Source organism: Diaporthe citri (assembly GCF_014595645.1).
Source record: "Diaporthe citri strain NFHF-8-4 chromosome Unknown scaffold_18, whole genome shotgun sequence".
NCBI classification, from domain to species: domain Eukaryota; kingdom Fungi; phylum Ascomycota; class Sordariomycetes; order Diaporthales; family Diaporthaceae; genus Diaporthe; species Diaporthe citri.
Window position 1 is genome coordinate 470,391 of NW_025064863.1, and position 16,992 is coordinate 487,382.

The 16,992-nt window shown below is 31.4% G+C and overlaps 3 protein-coding genes across 3 annotated transcripts; all 3 read right to left on the reverse strand.

Annotated features, from left to right (window-relative positions):
* Window positions 1–67: 67 nt before the first annotated feature.
* INS49_005580 (uncharacterized protein) lies at window positions 68–3,053 on the reverse strand (the record flags this gene model as incomplete). Its single annotated transcript, XM_043166359.1, has 6 exons — window positions 68–745; window positions 827–1,423; window positions 1,496–1,669; window positions 1,741–2,274; window positions 2,343–2,627; window positions 2,829–3,053. The coding sequence occupies 6 exons, from the start codon at window positions 3,051–3,053 to the stop codon at window positions 68–70; spliced, it is 2,493 nt and encodes an 830-aa protein (XP_043017139.1).
* A 9,834-nt stretch (window positions 3,054–12,887) lies between these two features.
* INS49_005581 (uncharacterized protein) lies at window positions 12,888–14,443 on the reverse strand (the record flags this gene model as incomplete). The annotated part of the gene is made up of 2 exons (XM_043166360.1): window positions 12,888–13,337; window positions 13,805–14,443. 2 exons carry the CDS (start codon window positions 14,441–14,443, stop codon window positions 12,888–12,890), a joined length of 1,089 nt encoding a protein of 362 aa, XP_043017140.1.
* Window positions 14,444–14,488: 45 nt separating this feature from the next.
* On the reverse strand, window positions 14,489–15,214 carry INS49_005582 (uncharacterized protein; the record flags this gene model as incomplete). Its single annotated transcript, XM_043166361.1, has 1 exon — window positions 14,489–15,214. One exon carries the CDS (start codon window positions 15,212–15,214, stop codon window positions 14,489–14,491), a length of 726 nt encoding a protein of 241 aa, XP_043017141.1.
* Window positions 15,215–16,992: the final 1,778 nt, after the last annotated feature.

Here is a 16,992-nt window from a genome sequence, read left to right on the forward strand (position 1 = left end):
GGCGGGTCAAGTTTTGTGTAGTGCCTTTCCGAACAATAGACATCACCCCAAACTCCTCAGAGCACGTCTATTTCCAGGTAGTTGGCCCAAACGTCTCCCCGTCAGCGACGGTCAGTGGAATAGAAGCGCCCTGTGTGTCCAGATTGTTGAAGGCGTTGGTGATGTTCGGGTTTCCATCGGCGGGCGGGTTCATGAACCACTGCGGAGGGCTGACCTTCTGGGGCAGGATAAGCGCAAAGAAAATGAGCAACGTGCAGATGTACAAGCCCGTGTCGAGGCCCGCCGACGTGATGTAGTTGTAATGTGCCCACCAGCCCCTGAAACGGCGCTTGATAAAGCCGTTGAAGAAGACGCCAACCGCGCCCCAGCACAGGTAGATATACACTGTAGCCGGCGGGATCCAGCCGGTACCGCCGAAGATAAGCGGCCAGTGCAGGTACCGGATGCTGCTACGCGGGAAGCGTTTCGCGAGGAACCAGGTAACGACGGGAAGTGCAGCGCCGAGTAGCCAATACCACTGGAGAGACGAGTAAATGCCACCGGCGCCAAACACGCGCGCCGGGCCGATGACACCCCAGACCACGGATGCAGTGTAGAAAACACTAGCACCAGGGCAGGTGTAGCCGTTGGGCTGGTCCGATTCACAGATGCCCGGGATAGTGCCCAGAGCCCAGTTGAATACGGCAACTTGGACGATGCAGGACCAAACGCAAGCAACGACTTGCGCCGTAAACGTGATACGCGGCTGACGGGGGAGAAGAGAGGCGGTCCAGTTAGCAATGGCCGGAATGGTGGAAGTGAACTGGACGATTCGACTGGAACTTACCGGAACCTTGAGGTAGTGCCCGAACTTCATATCCTGAATGAAGTACAAAGCCTGAGCCATCGTGATATAGCCGAAGGTCTTAAAGAGCATCATGGCAATTGGCCGTCCCGGGAGCATGTAACCAACAATGAACTCGGTCAGCACGTTGAGTCCAAGCTGTGTGTTGGTGATGCCCTGGACCATGCCGATAGGGACGAGGAAGACAATGGAGAGCAGAAACGCAACGATCAGCGCCCACCACGTCAGATGGGTATCCCAGACCAGGACGGTGACGAGGGACAAGGCGAACAAGACAGCAAACAATGCATAGTACCACCAATTTGGTGTGTCTTTATACTTGCGCATCATCTTAAGATGAACGTCAGCGTCCTGGTTTCGCGCCAGCTTCCACCGTTCGACGATCTCGGGACCGTGGAAAATGATGGTGTGCACGATGACGGATGATAGGGCGCCAAAAGAGACACCGTAGGTGAGGGAGAAGAACGTCCCCAAGAAGAGAGGCGAGTACTGCTTGTAAGCGGCGACATCAAGTGTCTTCTCGGGGGTCAGGACCTTTGTCACATTGTACGCCGAACCGGTGTTGTCGAAAGAGTGTGTCTGAATTGGTCACATACATAAGTGAGTGGCTTGGCGTGCGGGAGGGGGGAATCATAATGGCGATTGACTTACGCTCGCGATTGGCAGGTACTGAACCCACCATGTGTTGGTGTAGAAGACGCCAAGCCCGGCCACCAAGAAGAAGATGAAGACACCGATGAGCGTGTTCACGATAGAGAACAGTGGGTAGGGTAGGGGACTGCCAATAAAGGCAGTCATGATAGTCCAGTCAAATGTGATTGGGAGCTGTCCGGTCAGCTGTGGCCCGACAGATGGTAGTGCTCGGGGAAGAATGTCTTGATTATGGATCCACTTACAAGGCCGAAGCCGGCATTGTTGCCGAAGATTTGGTTAACAACCATGTTATTAGGCGCGATCCAGCAAATCCAGTCGAAATAGGTGAGGCCCTGGGCGATCCAACCGGGGAACCAGTACCATGTGAAACTCCCGGCAAAGACGTAGAGGAAGTACCGGTATCTGCCAATGCTCCATCCGTTGGACGTGGCGGGATCGGTCGGTTTGTGATCGTGGAGGGTATACATAAGAGCCGTCTGAGCCAAGGTCTGGGGCCAGATCATGGCGGCAGGCCAGACCAAGAATCGGCGCACGATTCCTGCCATGCCGAAGCCGACACATTGTGTCGTGAGCACGAGGAGCATCTGGAAGCCCCAGCCAAAATTCTGCTTGTAGAAGACTTGCTGGGCCAGGAGGACGTCAGTGGCATAGGCGACGCCTCCCTGAATGGATACCGACGACATCATGACTATGATGGCATGTTCTTTCATGTTGAAGGGGCCGGGGTTGAGGTTCCATTTCAAGCCGAACGTATTGAACTGATGGTTCGGGAGGACCTTTGCAGTGAATACTTGTGAGTTATCCTATCTTTCAAGTTATGCTGAGAGGAGATGCAGTGACTTACACGAGCCATGCCACATCCGACCGGATACGCGAGCAGCTGCACGACGTAGACGTAGATGCTGATTGAGGGGTTGCGAAGAGAGAACAGCAAGTTGACGGCAGAGACAATCGTGGTCGCAGTAAGGCCAATGATCCAGGCTCTGATGGTGTTTGCAGGCATTTCCTCGTCGTAGTTTCGAACCGTGGCCCTGACTTCGAAGTAAGGCGAGTCCTCCTCGAGCAAGGCATGCTCGAAGTTGGCCTTCTTCTCGACATCATCGGTTTCAGCAACCTTGGTGGCAGCGTCCTGTCCATCGGTCAGCACCAAGAACGCTCGCGACTCGTTTGAAAGCGTTTGCCATTGATCGCGCTGCAGACAGAATCTGAAAGTGTTTGCTGTTGCCTAGCCTGCTGTGATCCTGTTTTGGGTCACATTGCCGCCCACGAGCAATCATGGGCGGCATTGGCGAGCAATCGGATACTCGCACACAAGGGTAGAAGAACGTACGATGGTGTCATAGTCAAGGTTGTAGTCCCACTGATGTGTCTTCTTGAACTTCTTCAGCTGATCGACGCTTGAAGAGATAGCACCGTCGTCCTGGCCAGAGTTGTCGGTGTGGGGAGCAGCCTTCCCATCAGCGTCGACCTGGTTGACGTTGCCGGGCACATTCTCTTCGATCACGGGGTGGTCAGTCGTCCGCCGCGCGAACGGCTTCCGAATGTTAAACGGCATGTTGAAGTAGCCAAGGGAGCGCCAAGAGCTCCCGTAGCCTCAATGCGATACCGAACAGGCCAATTGGATTGGATTCGGTGGCACGAGATGCAGGAGAGAGCGGACAAACAGGGCAGAACCAGAGATTCGGCGCGATCGACGTGGTAGTTATATATGACCGTCTTGCTTTCCCCAAGTCACACCCAGTTACACGAACCTGAACCCCCGGTTGAGAACCAGATAAGCTTTCCAAGCACGGGCCAGAAGTGCTGGCCCAAACCGGGGTTGCTCCTGGGTTGCTCCAGCCGGCCCCTGCCTTCCGGGGGGCTAACCTCGTCATGGCCATATCGCTAATCTACCAATGTCATGACTTGAATCCAGACGCCACAGCACCACCAACCCTTCCCCGCTCGCCGAAAGGATCAAATAACCAGGGAGGGTTATCAAGCTAGGTTGGAAGGAGTCGCTGGATGACGAATGGTTGTGGAGTGGCTGCTCAAACCAGCACGAGACCATTATCATTGACCAATAGACCATGTACACAGCCCGGGCAGGCACAGGATAGCGACCAACCTGTTCGAACACCTGCCAAGAAGAGAATGGCTCGGGCTGACCTTTATCAGGCACTCTAGACCGAAGTTCCGGCTGAAGTGTGTCGGAGTTCCCTAGGCGGCGCTGGGTTCAAGGGAAGTCGAATGCACACCAGTTGACACAGACGGCAGCCCCAGGCCCGACAGAAACTCAACCGTCCGTAATGAACTGCTCTATGTAGGCCGTAGCTCTCTCATGTTGTCAGTAATCACTCTGATCGCCGGTGCAGCAGTGAAGCCGCGGTTCCAAGGACCCCGTTTCTCACGCAAGCTGAGAGGTGCCATTCTAGGCCTAGCCCATCAACAGAGCATGACAAGCTTCGCTCTCCGGAGTACGTCTATGACAAGCTTTGCTCGGCGGACGCCTGCAGCCTGGGCACGCTAAGTTTGTTTGCAGTAGTCTACCCCTTATAACTTGCAAGGATCCCCAAAACTTTCCCTGTAGATACATATTGTCTATACCTTTTTAGGAAGAGGTATCTTTCCTGTAGAATTTTGACTGCAAGTGTACAGATCCTTGAAGATCCTAGAGAAGTTCATTCGATGCGAATTGTAAGGGGGAGAGAATGGTTCTATGGGATCCCCTAAGAAAACGTCTCCCTGGGCTACCCTTAAGCTAGAAGCCCGTTTGCTCCGGGGTCCGTTTGCCGTTTGTCCTGAGGCCCGTTTGCAGCCCGTAGCACCAGGCTTATGATAAAGCAAACTTGAATTCGCAGCACATCCTGTGCATGCTCTGGAGACTATCAAACTAGCCTTGACAGTTCAAAATTAGACTCCATAGTAAAAGGTTAAAAGGTTAATAATTATTACATGATGAATTCTCGCATCTTATATAGCTCGACAACTGTTGGCAAGTACAACCCTTGCACTTAGAAGGCTACTTTAGTTATCCCCTCTAAGGCACGTAGCCTCTCAAAACTTAGATAAAACAACATTAATATATGATTGCTTCCCATATGATTATTATATATATAAGAGACTTATTAATATTAATTAATAGTTATAGGCATTATAAATTAATAAGGTAGAAGAGGCAACTTTATAAGGATTTCCCTAACTTAAAAATTATATTCTTTTTATTAATAAGCGCTATATAGCAATAACTGCTTCTTTAAGCCTCCTTATATTATTAAATTCCCTAAGCAGATATTGCAAAGATTAAATAAACTAAGTAGCATTCTTTATAATATTTATATGTATATTTATCGCTATTTAAGAGATATGCATTAATTATGCATAAGATTTTATTAAAATAAACTTATTTTTAACTCCCCTTTAGGACTTAATAAAACTTAATAAAAACTCCGTTTTGTTGGTAAATAAAGCTTATAATTATCGTAATTATTGGGGCTGGCGTAATATTATGTTATAAGTAAGCGCAAGTTATGCTTTTAATTAATGCAAAGATTTAATAATGGGAAAAAGCCCTAGCTTTTAAGGCTTAAAGGAACTAATAACTTTTTCCTTTTAATAATTATAACTTATTTATTATTAAACTATTATTATTAACTTACTTTTAAACATTACTTATTTTATTAATATTTCTTTATTTTATTAATTTTACTTTTTATAATATTCATTATAAAAACCTATAAGCATAATTAATAATATTAAAAAGCTATTAGCTTTTATTAAAGGGTATATAATTAATAAAATGCTTACTTAAACTTTAATTAACTTAGCTTATTATAAATATATTAGCTTAAAATTATAATTTACGGCCCTTATATAAAAAGCATTAATAAAATACTTAATTACTTATTTAGCAAGTACTTTAACAAGCTATATATAATAAAACCTTTATAATAATAATCTTTTCATTGCTTATTACAAGAATTATACAGTATAGTTATAGGTAATATTTAAAGCATTATTAAATCCTTATTAATAATACTTAAAAGTTTTTCTTTAAATGCAAGGTATTTATATAAGATATAATAACTAACTTATAGCATTATAATTAGTTATTATAGCTTAAGCTAAGGAAAGATTAAAATAAATTAATAATAAGCTTTGCAATGCTTTATTAGCCTTAAAATTAAGCATAAATAAATATTGTATATAACTTTAAAAATAATAATTATAAGTAGTTTAAGCATAATCTTTAGCATTATTATAATAATTATAAATATAACCTTTATAAGCATTATAAGTAAGCTTTAAATAATAATAATTGCTAGGAAAATAATCCTTAGGATAACTTTTATTATTGCCGCTAGTTTTAGGCGTATAATTATAAAACTTAAACCTAATAATATAATTTATTAAAAATTAATATAACTAGCAAGGCTTATTATTATTAGCGGAAAGATGGAAATAAAGCTTATATTAAAGATATATATTATATTTAACATAACCTTAAGCTGCCTTAAAAATGTCTTTGCTAAATAAAAAGTATAACTTATATAAAACTCTTTTCTTATAATATATTCTTAATAAATGTTTAAATTTAATAAAATTAATATAATTTATAAAAACTTTTAATAACTTTTATAAGTATATTAAGGATTTATATAACTTATTAAATAATAAGATAAAGATATTTTTTAATATTTATTATTATATTAAAATTTAGCTAAGTTAATTTTATGCGGTTTTTCCTTAAATGCTTAAAGATTAAGCTAAGGCTTATTACCTTTATTTTATAAATTAAATTAATATATTTATAATAACGTACTTTAAAATTAAAATGTATTTTAATATAAACCTTAATTATTAATATTATTATATAAATTAAATAATAATAATATTTATAAAAATAAAAGCATAAAACTTAAATAAAAACTTATATAAGGTTTTATATTTAATGTTTAATAAGCTATAATTTTATTAATGGATATTAAGCTAAGATTATATTAGGGAGGATAACTTAAGAATAATAATAATTAAAGCTTATAAAGGAGTTTTTAAGCTAAAAATAGCTCTTTTTAAATTAGCTTAATTATATAAAAAGTTATTTTTAAATTTAAGATTTGCAATAAAAATGCAACTTAGTTATATAATTATAATTTATATTATAAATAAAGTTTTAAATTAATATTATATTAATTATAAGTATAATAGCTAAAAGTTAAGAAAAAGATAATAATTATAGTTTTAAGCATTTTAAGGAAATTAAAGATTTAATTAATTAAACTTAAGCCATTTAAGCTTTAAGTAGCTAAGATCTTATAGTATTAGCTATAACGCTTAAAGTAATAATGCTTGCAAAAAAAGAAAAGGAAAATAACCTTAAAAGAAAAAATATTATATTTATAAAAAGAAAGGATATTAATTAACTAAATATTTAATTAATAAATAACGTTTAATAAAAAGAAGCTATTTAATATAATATAAATATAAAGGTTATAATAATAACTTTAATACTTTTTTAAGCAAGTTTAAGGGATGTAAGATGGATAATAAAGATAAATTTTATAAATATAAGGATAAATAGGATTAAGATAATAATTGCAATAATAATATTTATATTATAAAAATAAAACTTAATAAGGAGGTTTATTATATAAATATTAATTTCCTAGCTAATAAAGCGTTTATATACTAAATTATTAAAAATAATATTTTTTAAATAAAAATAATTATTACAACTAACTAATTTATCTTAAAAAATAAATATAATTAAACTTATTTTTAAAGAATCTTATTAAATATAAGAGCATTATTAATATTTATAGCTAAATATAAGCAATTCCTTATATTATAATAAAAAGATTTAAAGTATTAAATTAATATAATTATTATAAGAAAAGCTAAAGTTAAATTTAATAATAAAATAACCATTAATTTGCTTAAAATAATTAAAATTTCCACCTTAGTTAATTATATTAATTTCTATATTATTTAAGCATAAACTTCATTCTTGCTTTACTTAATAAATATAAATAAGCTTTAAGTATATTATAATAATATTATAAATAAAATGGTTTCCTTTAATAATGCAATTATTATATTAATACTTAAAAAATAGGGTTACTTATGGTTTTTCCTAAACTAAATTATTAATGTTATATATTTCTTTTTAAAGATAAAAATAAGGAAACTTTATTATTGCTTTAAATACTTATTAATAAATTAATTATGCTAAATGCTTAAGAAAGCTGGTAATTTAAATATTAATAAATAAGCAATAATAAAGATTAAAAAAATATATTATTATTATTAAATAAACAAACTTGCATTTAAGCGTTTTAAGTTTACGTTATATAATAATCGTAAATTTAATTATAAAATCTTAGTTAACGTAATATACTTAAATAAGCGCTTAGTTCTTTATATTATAAACTAGGTTATTGCTTTCCAAGGAGCGAAATTCTTAAAATTAATATTTATAAAGATTATATAATAAATATTATAAATACTTTAAATTAATACATATTAAGGATTATTAAATATTATTAAATATAATATAAAAATAAACTTTGCATTATTAAAGTTTTATTTAAAGGCATAAATAATGGGGATTAAATATAAATAAGTCCTTATAAAAGCTTATTAATTAATTAAGAAAGTTAAGAAATATTATTAAGCCCTTAAATAAGTATATAAAATCCTATATATTAAATTACATAATAATATAAATGATAATGCTATTTTATAAATAGCTGTAAAAGCTATTAATAATATTGCTAAATTAAATAAATTAATCCCTATACTCTTAGTTTTTAGCGCTTACTTATAAGTATTATATGAATTATTATTATTATTATTAATATAAAAATAAGCAAAAGTTATTTTAAAGGTTATAAAAATATTATAAAAAATTATAGCTAAACGATAAATATAAAACGCATTAAACATTAAAGTAGGATTTATTTTTAATATGAAATACTTGCTGTAATGTAAAGTTTGCATATAGAGAGAGAGAAAAAAATAAAAGGGTTTATATAAAGTTATTGCCATAAATGGCTATAATATAACCTTAAATATATTAAATAAATGTGATGGGCTTGGGTTATTGCCCAAGCCTTATATAGTGTGGCTAGATAATCCAAGGGAGCTTGGATTATTACGTACCTTTTGGCTTAGTTAAAAGGTTGCTGCTTTGCAGCTTATGGGAGAAGGCGCTAGCCAGCCTGCAGCTCCTTTGGGGCCGAGCTCATAACAATAAAGCTATAATATTTAAGTTAATAATTATCTAACCATATTATTAAAATAATAATAAGGAAATGCAACCTTTATAAGCAAAAAACTTAGTTATAAAACCTTAAATATAACTTATTATATAATTATTATTATTAAAGATAAAAAACTATATTATTATATTATATATTTTAAAAAGAGAAAATAAGAATTATGATTTAATGATTAAATTAAGATAAGACGGAGTTATTATAATATTAAGCTTATTATTTAAAGAGTTTAATAAAATGAAAATTAATAACTTTATTGCTAAAGGTATCTTTTAAATTAAGAAATAATTAATAAAGCAATATAATAAATATTATTTCTTTAAGTTTTGCATAATATAAAAAGTAAAAGGTAAAATTATAAAATTATATAAGAAATCTTAATTTATTATTTAAGGTTATAATAATAATAAAAAGGGATTAATTTTAATGCAAAGCTTAATTATTTAAAGAATAAGTTAATAAATAATTCTTATATTTACCCCCTTATTAATTTAAGAAAAAAGCATAATTCTTATACTTTAAAATATTACTTAAGCCTATTTTTAAGCAAAGTTGGAATTATATAAGATAATTTTTATAAAGTTATTAAAGAAATTAAAAAATAAATACTCTTTAAGCATAATTATTTATATTATTTAATCTTTATATAATATAATAAAATTTAATATTTATTAATTTAATATATATTAAAGATATTATTAGCAAAAGCTTAAGATAAATTGCTTTATATATAATCCTTACTTAATAATTATAAAGCTTATATAATTCTTTAAAATGATAAATATATAAATAAATAATATATTAATTTTATTTATATTAAAATTTTAAAATAAGGAGGAAATTAAAATAAAAGCTATAAAATTATAAAGAAAATTAAAATAAGAGTTAACGCTTAAAAACTTAATAAATTATAATAAAGCTTATATAATTATAAATATTATTAGCTTAATTATTATTTATTAAAAGGGATAGGCTAATAAACTTATAATTATTAATGTAATAATTAAAGATGCTTCTTAAAAATACCTTAAATAAAAAGCCTGCAAAGCATATATAGCTTTAATTTATTAATTAAAAGCTTTATATAATCTTTTAATAGCTGCATAAGTATAAAACTTAAAGGCAGGAAATTATAAGAACCTAAATATATAATTATTATGGCAAATAAATAACGCTATATAAGGAATTAAATATATACCCTTAAATCTTAAAATAGCGAAACTTTTTATATTTATAAATAAATTATTTGCAAATAACCAAGACTTAATATCTTAACTTAAATATATTATTATCCTTATAAATAAAATTTGCAAGGAAATTAAGAGATTTATAATAATAGATAATATTTTTTATTAATTATTAATAAAGTATAAATATATTATTTAAAGCATGCTAATAAGTAAAATTTATAATATAGTAAATAAAGTAAATATTAAAATTTCCTTAGCTATAATAATTAAGATAATTATAAGATGATTTTTATTGCTAAATATATCTTTAATTATTTATATAAACTTATATAGCTTATATAAATATCTTATAAAGCTAAAAATAATAAAGGAAAAGCGCCTTATAATTAATATTATATTATTATAAAAATTATATAAAATAAGAAAGATTGCTAAAGTAAAGTAAATAAATAAGAAAGATAACCCTATTAATATAATAATAAAACCAACTTTAAATACCGCATTATAAAAGCTTATTAATAATAATAAGCTTTATATATAAATAAATAAGTTAATTAAAAAACTTAAAGTAGCCCCTTTTTGCTAAGAAAAGAGTAATTTACTGCTAGCACCTTTTCCTTTTAACTTTACCGCTGCTAGCTATAAAACCTTATACCTTTTAAACTTAAACCCTTAATATAAACTTTAACCTTTTATATTTTAATTAAGATTTTTTTAATACTTTATTATATATAAAGATAACCTTATAATTATTAATATTATTAATAATTATTATTTTAAAGTTAACTTTATTATTATTATTGCTTTTTTTTTTATTATTATTTATTAGCAATAATATTAAAATTAATTTTTATTAAATTTATTTATAACTTATTAACTTTTTTTATAATTAAAGAATAAATTAATAATTATTATATAATAATTATAAAGTTTTGCATTATAAATATTTATTTTAATTATTAAATTCCTATAAAATCTTTTCCTTTTTATTATAATAAAAAATATTAATAATAACTTATAAGAATTATTTAATACTTTTATTAATATGCCTTATAAGAATAATAATAGCAAGCAAAATTATTTAATAAACATTATATTTATTATTTATATTAAAGACATACTTAATATAATTATTATTATAACTACCATTAATATAATTAATATTAAAGGTAGCCTTATTATAACCCTTAAATAAAATTAAGGTTTCCTTATAAACATTATAATTATAACTTTAATTAATAAAATAAATATTATAATTATAACCTTAATTAATAAAATAAATATTATAATTATAATCTTAATAAATAATAAGATAAAGATTAAAATTATTATTAAAATTATAAAAAGGGCTAAAATTATTTTAATTAATAAAGATAAAGATAAGCTTATTAATTTTATTAATTCTTATAGCAAGGTTATTGCTAATAACGTTTATTTAATAAATATTAATAATAATAACTTTTATTTACTTATTTATTTAATAAATATAAATAAGGATATTAATAATAATAACTTTTATTTACTTAATATTAATAGTAATTTAATTATTATTAATAATAAAGATAATTAAAACTAAGTTAATAAAACCTTAATAAAGATTATAAAGATTACCTTTAACTTTATTATTATATTAAGCATTAAAAAGAATAAGCTGCTTATTAAAATAAACTTTTAAGGAATTATTAAAATTAATAATTAAAGGCTATAGCTATAATTTAAGCTAAGATACTTTTTTTAAATAATATTATTATAATAGCTATTCTTTAAATTATTAATAACTTTTAATATTAAGATAAGTAAATATCTTTTAATAATATAATTAAAAAGCTATATATTTATATTAAAAATATTAAAACTTTTAATATAAAATTATATAGTATTTTTAATAATAAGGATTATTAAGGTAATTATTATTTTAAATGCTAAATTATTATAATTTTTATAATAAATAACTTAATAGAAATTTTAATCTTAAATATTTTTTATATATATTAAATTAAAAAGATTAAGTTATTAAAAAGCTAAATTGCTATATTAACTTAAATTTAAAACCTTTTGTATTAAATTATTAATAAATATATATAAAGCTTATATATAAAGGGATTTATTAAGAAATATATGCTATTATTTAAGTAACTTAAGTAAAAGATAATTATTAAGAAGATTAAAAAAAATAATAAAAAGTAAGAAAAGGAGTTAATAAATAAATAAATTGCTTATAATGCTTAATTTTAAAAAGATAAAAAATAGCTAAAGAAGGTTAATTTAAAGTAATATTAATTATATTTTAATAATGAAAGTAAGGATGGAAATAATAATGTTTATATTATAAAAATATATAATAAAAATGAATATAAATTAAAGAGTTTGGCATTAACTTTATAAGCATTAACTTCCTTAATAAAGAAAAAATTTAAAACCAAGGCCCTTATGTGGAAGTTAATGATTTTTATAAAGAAGCAACCTTAAAAGTTAAGTATTAAGGATAATAAGTATAAAGTTTAAAAGATAATATAATAAATAAAGATTATTAAAACTTGCTTTAAAACTTATAAGTTATAATTTTAAGCCTTTTTAATAATGCTTTTTTATAATAAAGATTATATATACTTAATATATAATAAATTATAATTTTGGGCTAATTATAATGAGGATTATATATACTTATTAAAAGAAAAGAAAAACTGTGAATATTAATAAGTATAACCCTTATACTTAAAAGGCTACTTTAGTTATCCCCTTTAAGGTACGTAGCCTCTCAGAACTTAGATAGAACAACACCAATACACGATTGCTTCCCATACGATTATCGTACGTACGAGAGACCTACTAACAACAACATTACTTTATCATAACTAATTCCTTTTTCCCCAGCGCGCACCACCAATCTTTCTTCTTTATTTTGCCTATAGCAAGCCGTGTCGCGAACGTCCGATGCTTATCCTACTCGATCATCATAATATTAAGCAGATGGTGGTCTCCCACATCAACATTAACTTCGTCCCCATGGTACTGAGCCTCAGACAGCATGATAAAGTCGTACAGATTATCTGACGGCTGATGTACGACTGGATCAGGCAGGACGACTCGACCCACTTCCAGACGATTCTTGTTCAGGAGTGCCGTCTCGTATATGTGCTGTGTTTTATGGGATACGAGTTTGCTCGATACGTCCGAGGTGGCGCCTGTCCGCCGCCACAAGGTCTCAATGCGCAACCGGGTCTCCAAGGCGGAATTGGGCACTCCTGGTCTTGAATACGAGGCAACCACCTTCCATAATGGTGGAGAGTTGAAGGACAGACAATTTCGGTTCGCTCTGGTCAGTGCCTCCTCGATCGAGAAACTTGATCCAGCGTTCCAGGTCTGCCCTCGCCTCAAAAGCAATACCCAGCCCTGTTCCGTTCATGGGTCGAAGAACGTTCGTCGGCTGTTGCGAGCGTAGCCTATCCGGCTTTGGCCTCGGCGCAGGTGCGGAGCGAAACCTCTCAGGCTTTGGTCTCATTGGGGGCGGCGGACGAGATATCTCAGGCCTTGTCCGCGTGAAATGTGGAGTTGCGGTCTTCCCAGTGCCTGGAAACGACTTCTGCCTCGACACGGGCGCAGGCCCGAATGCTTGATCGCGTGGAATCCTCGGAATGTACCACCGAATAAGTGGTCGCATTCGCTCTTCTGGAGCCTCTGAAGCATCATCAAGCACCACCTTCATCAGCGCTCCTTTGTGGTCTGTCTGGACACGAAATGGGACTTCGTATCGCACCCCACCAGGGTGGTCTTCGACGGGCTCCCAACGCAGCCCATGACCACGTGGGGAAGCGTGACCCTGATGCTCGATCTCGGCCAGAACGAAGCCGCAAGCGCACGTTTTCTCCGGCGGCTGGCTGCCAGTGCAGGGCCTGGTCAAAGAACTCCTCGACGAGCCCGTGGAACATTGTAGCCCCCCCTCGGTCGCTCTGTATGAGTATCTTCAGCAGGGAGAGAATGGCACGGACGGCATCCGACGCATTAGACAGCCTCCGCGGAGTGTACTGCTCGATGAGCGCGGCATATTCGGCGAACACTGGGGATCGCAGCAAGCGCGGCGGCTCTCCCTCGTAGTTCCGGAGTTTCAAGGAGGACAGGATCTCATGGCTTGCGAGCGATAGCCACCCAATCACAGGCGGCACGAGACCGGCGTCTCGCGCAGTCATGTCCTCGCGCATGACGCCGCAGCGGCAGTGGAAGTCCACCATGCCTCCATGAAACAGCAGAAGTCTCTTGGACAGGGGTTTCTCTTGGAAAGTCCATGCTCGCCCCTCCCATGGATCTAGGTTGGTGTCGGACTGGATGGGGACGAGGACGTTCACGACCGGAGCACTGCACACCTGCCCAGCTAACTGGCCAACACATCTCTGGGCTGTGACACCGTGGATGCCAGTGTGCAAGGCCTTGCTGGTCGCCGCGACTATTGTCACCACAGCGTTGCCGTAGATACGATCCATCTGCCCGATCTGGGCTTCCATGTCTTCTTTGTCGTCTTGGATGATGCATAACCGATCGACCCAAAGTTAGCGAATTTCTAGACTCAGGGCCACTGCTATTGCGTCCGTTATAGTGGTCCCCACCCTGGAGTCGACGCTGCCGAGTTGTTTGACCGTCACGAGGCCGAAAATGGATAGGTGTCGGGCCGCGTGTGCTGTCGTCCTATCGTTCAGTTCGCCGCCCTCTTCAAAGTCTACTGCCTCACTACTCTCTGCGCTCGTCTGGTTGGATGAAACGTCGCGGCTGTTTCCAATGCCGATATTATCGTATGTATACCCGAACGGCCACTTGGCGTCTGAATCGGTAAGCGTGCGTGTACGCTCTGATGTCCAAGTGGCGAAGCTGACATGGTACGGTGGGTTCCGGCTCCTTTGGGCCGAAAGTACCGGGTCTCGTTGGATAGATGTCTGTATCTCGTCGTTGTGGAGAGGGTCGTTCTCCGGGAGGCAAAGTGCAAGGAAAAGCAGACGGCAGAAGTCACAACTATCACGCTTGCCCAGGATAGACCTAAGGTCGATAATGTACTTCGTGATTTGCCCTTCCGAGACCGAGGATCCCGATTCCTGGCCGAATTGCGAGAATTGAATTTTTGAGCATCTTGAGCATGGCCTGTTGGAACTTGTAAGGCGACTCTTGAAACGCACGATGTAGTCCTTGGGCATCTGAGGCAGCTGATCACGTAGGAAGACTCGGGTGCTCTCGGCGTCGCCCGATGGGATTATGCCCATGAACTTGGCATTCCTCGACTTCATTGGGCTCTTTGCTGGTGAGATGAGACATGTCGAATGGTTGTCACGCGACTGTGGAATCCTAACGTTCGCCGTGAATGCTATATAGGTATTGCATTAGCTAGATAATTATAAGGATACTTTTTAAATATAATGTAAAAGTATATATATAAACTAGCCTTAAAAAGATTATATATATAAATTTTAAGTTTATAAAAACCCCGCTTAAAGCTTATAAATAATAATAAAAACTTTTATTAATTAATATTTTAATATTATAACTTAATTAATTATTATATAATTATATTATAAATTAAAAAAGCTTATTATATTAAATATTTAAAAAGTAATATTATAATATTAAAAGTATTATTATAATTATTATTTATATAATATATTATAATAATTATTTCTTTTTAAAATATATTATTTTAAAATATTATTAAGATTTATTATACCTTATTTAAATATCTTTTAAAATATATTTATAAATATTATTTTAAAATTTATTATACTTTACTTAAATATTTCTTAAAATAAATTTATAAATATTATTTTAAAATTTTAAGTTAAATTTTATTAAGCTTTTTAATTATAATTAAATTTTTTTATAAATAAATTATAATTAAAAAGTAAACTTTATAAAAATTAATTTAAACTTAAAACCCTTAAATAAATATTATAATATTAAAAAAATTATTATAATTAATATTTAACCTTAATATTTATTATTTTAATAAATTAATAAGGATATTTTATTATTTTTATATTAAGTAATCTTTAAAGTAAATTTATAATAATTATTTTAAAATTATTAATTAAGTTATTTTTAAGTTTTAATATTTTTTTTAATAAAATAATATATTTATAAAATTTTTTTTAAATTTTTTAATAAATTTAAATTTATAATATTTATTAGCTGGGTTAATATATATTGGTTAATAATAGATTAATTATATTTAAATTAGTTATATAAAAGGAAAAAAGGTTATAACTATAAGTTATAAAACCTTTTTTTTAGCTATAAATTATTTAAGGGTAATTATGTATAGCAACACGTAATTCTTGCTTATTAATGCTTTAATGTTAATTATTTATAATGCTTATTATACTTAATATTATTATTTTTTTATAATATATTTATAATTATATTAATAATCTTTAATTAAGTAATTAATATATGTTTTTAAAAAGTATATAAAAAAAAAAAGTTAAATTAAACTTAAAATTGCTAAGTTTAAATTTATTAATTAATTAAATTAATTTAAAGGTATGCGTTTATTTAATTATATTAAGTGCTTATAAAAGGTAAGTATATAAAAAAGCTTAGGTTATTATTAAAGGGTTAAAAGTTAATTGTTTTATTAAAGTACGTAATTAATAAATAAAGGTTATTTTAATAATTATATATAGTAAATTGTTTTAATTACGTTAATTAATAAAATGTAAATTATTATTTTTATTATATAAATATTTTATTTATAATGCATTTTATAAATTTATACTTTTATTATTTATAATGTTTAAGTTAAATAAGGATTAAATTAAATTCTTAAATTAATAATATTATTATTTAATTTTTAACTTATAATATACCTTAATTTAATTTAGCTTAAGCTTAATTATATTTAATCTTTATAATTAAATAAAGATTAATTAATTATAAAGGAAGAATAAATAAAATAAGTTATAAAGGTTGGTAAATAAAGTATTTAAATAAAAAAAAAGTTAAATATAAAGGATTATTAAGAAATTATTTAATATTAATTAAGTTAATAAATAAAAACATATATAAGATTAAT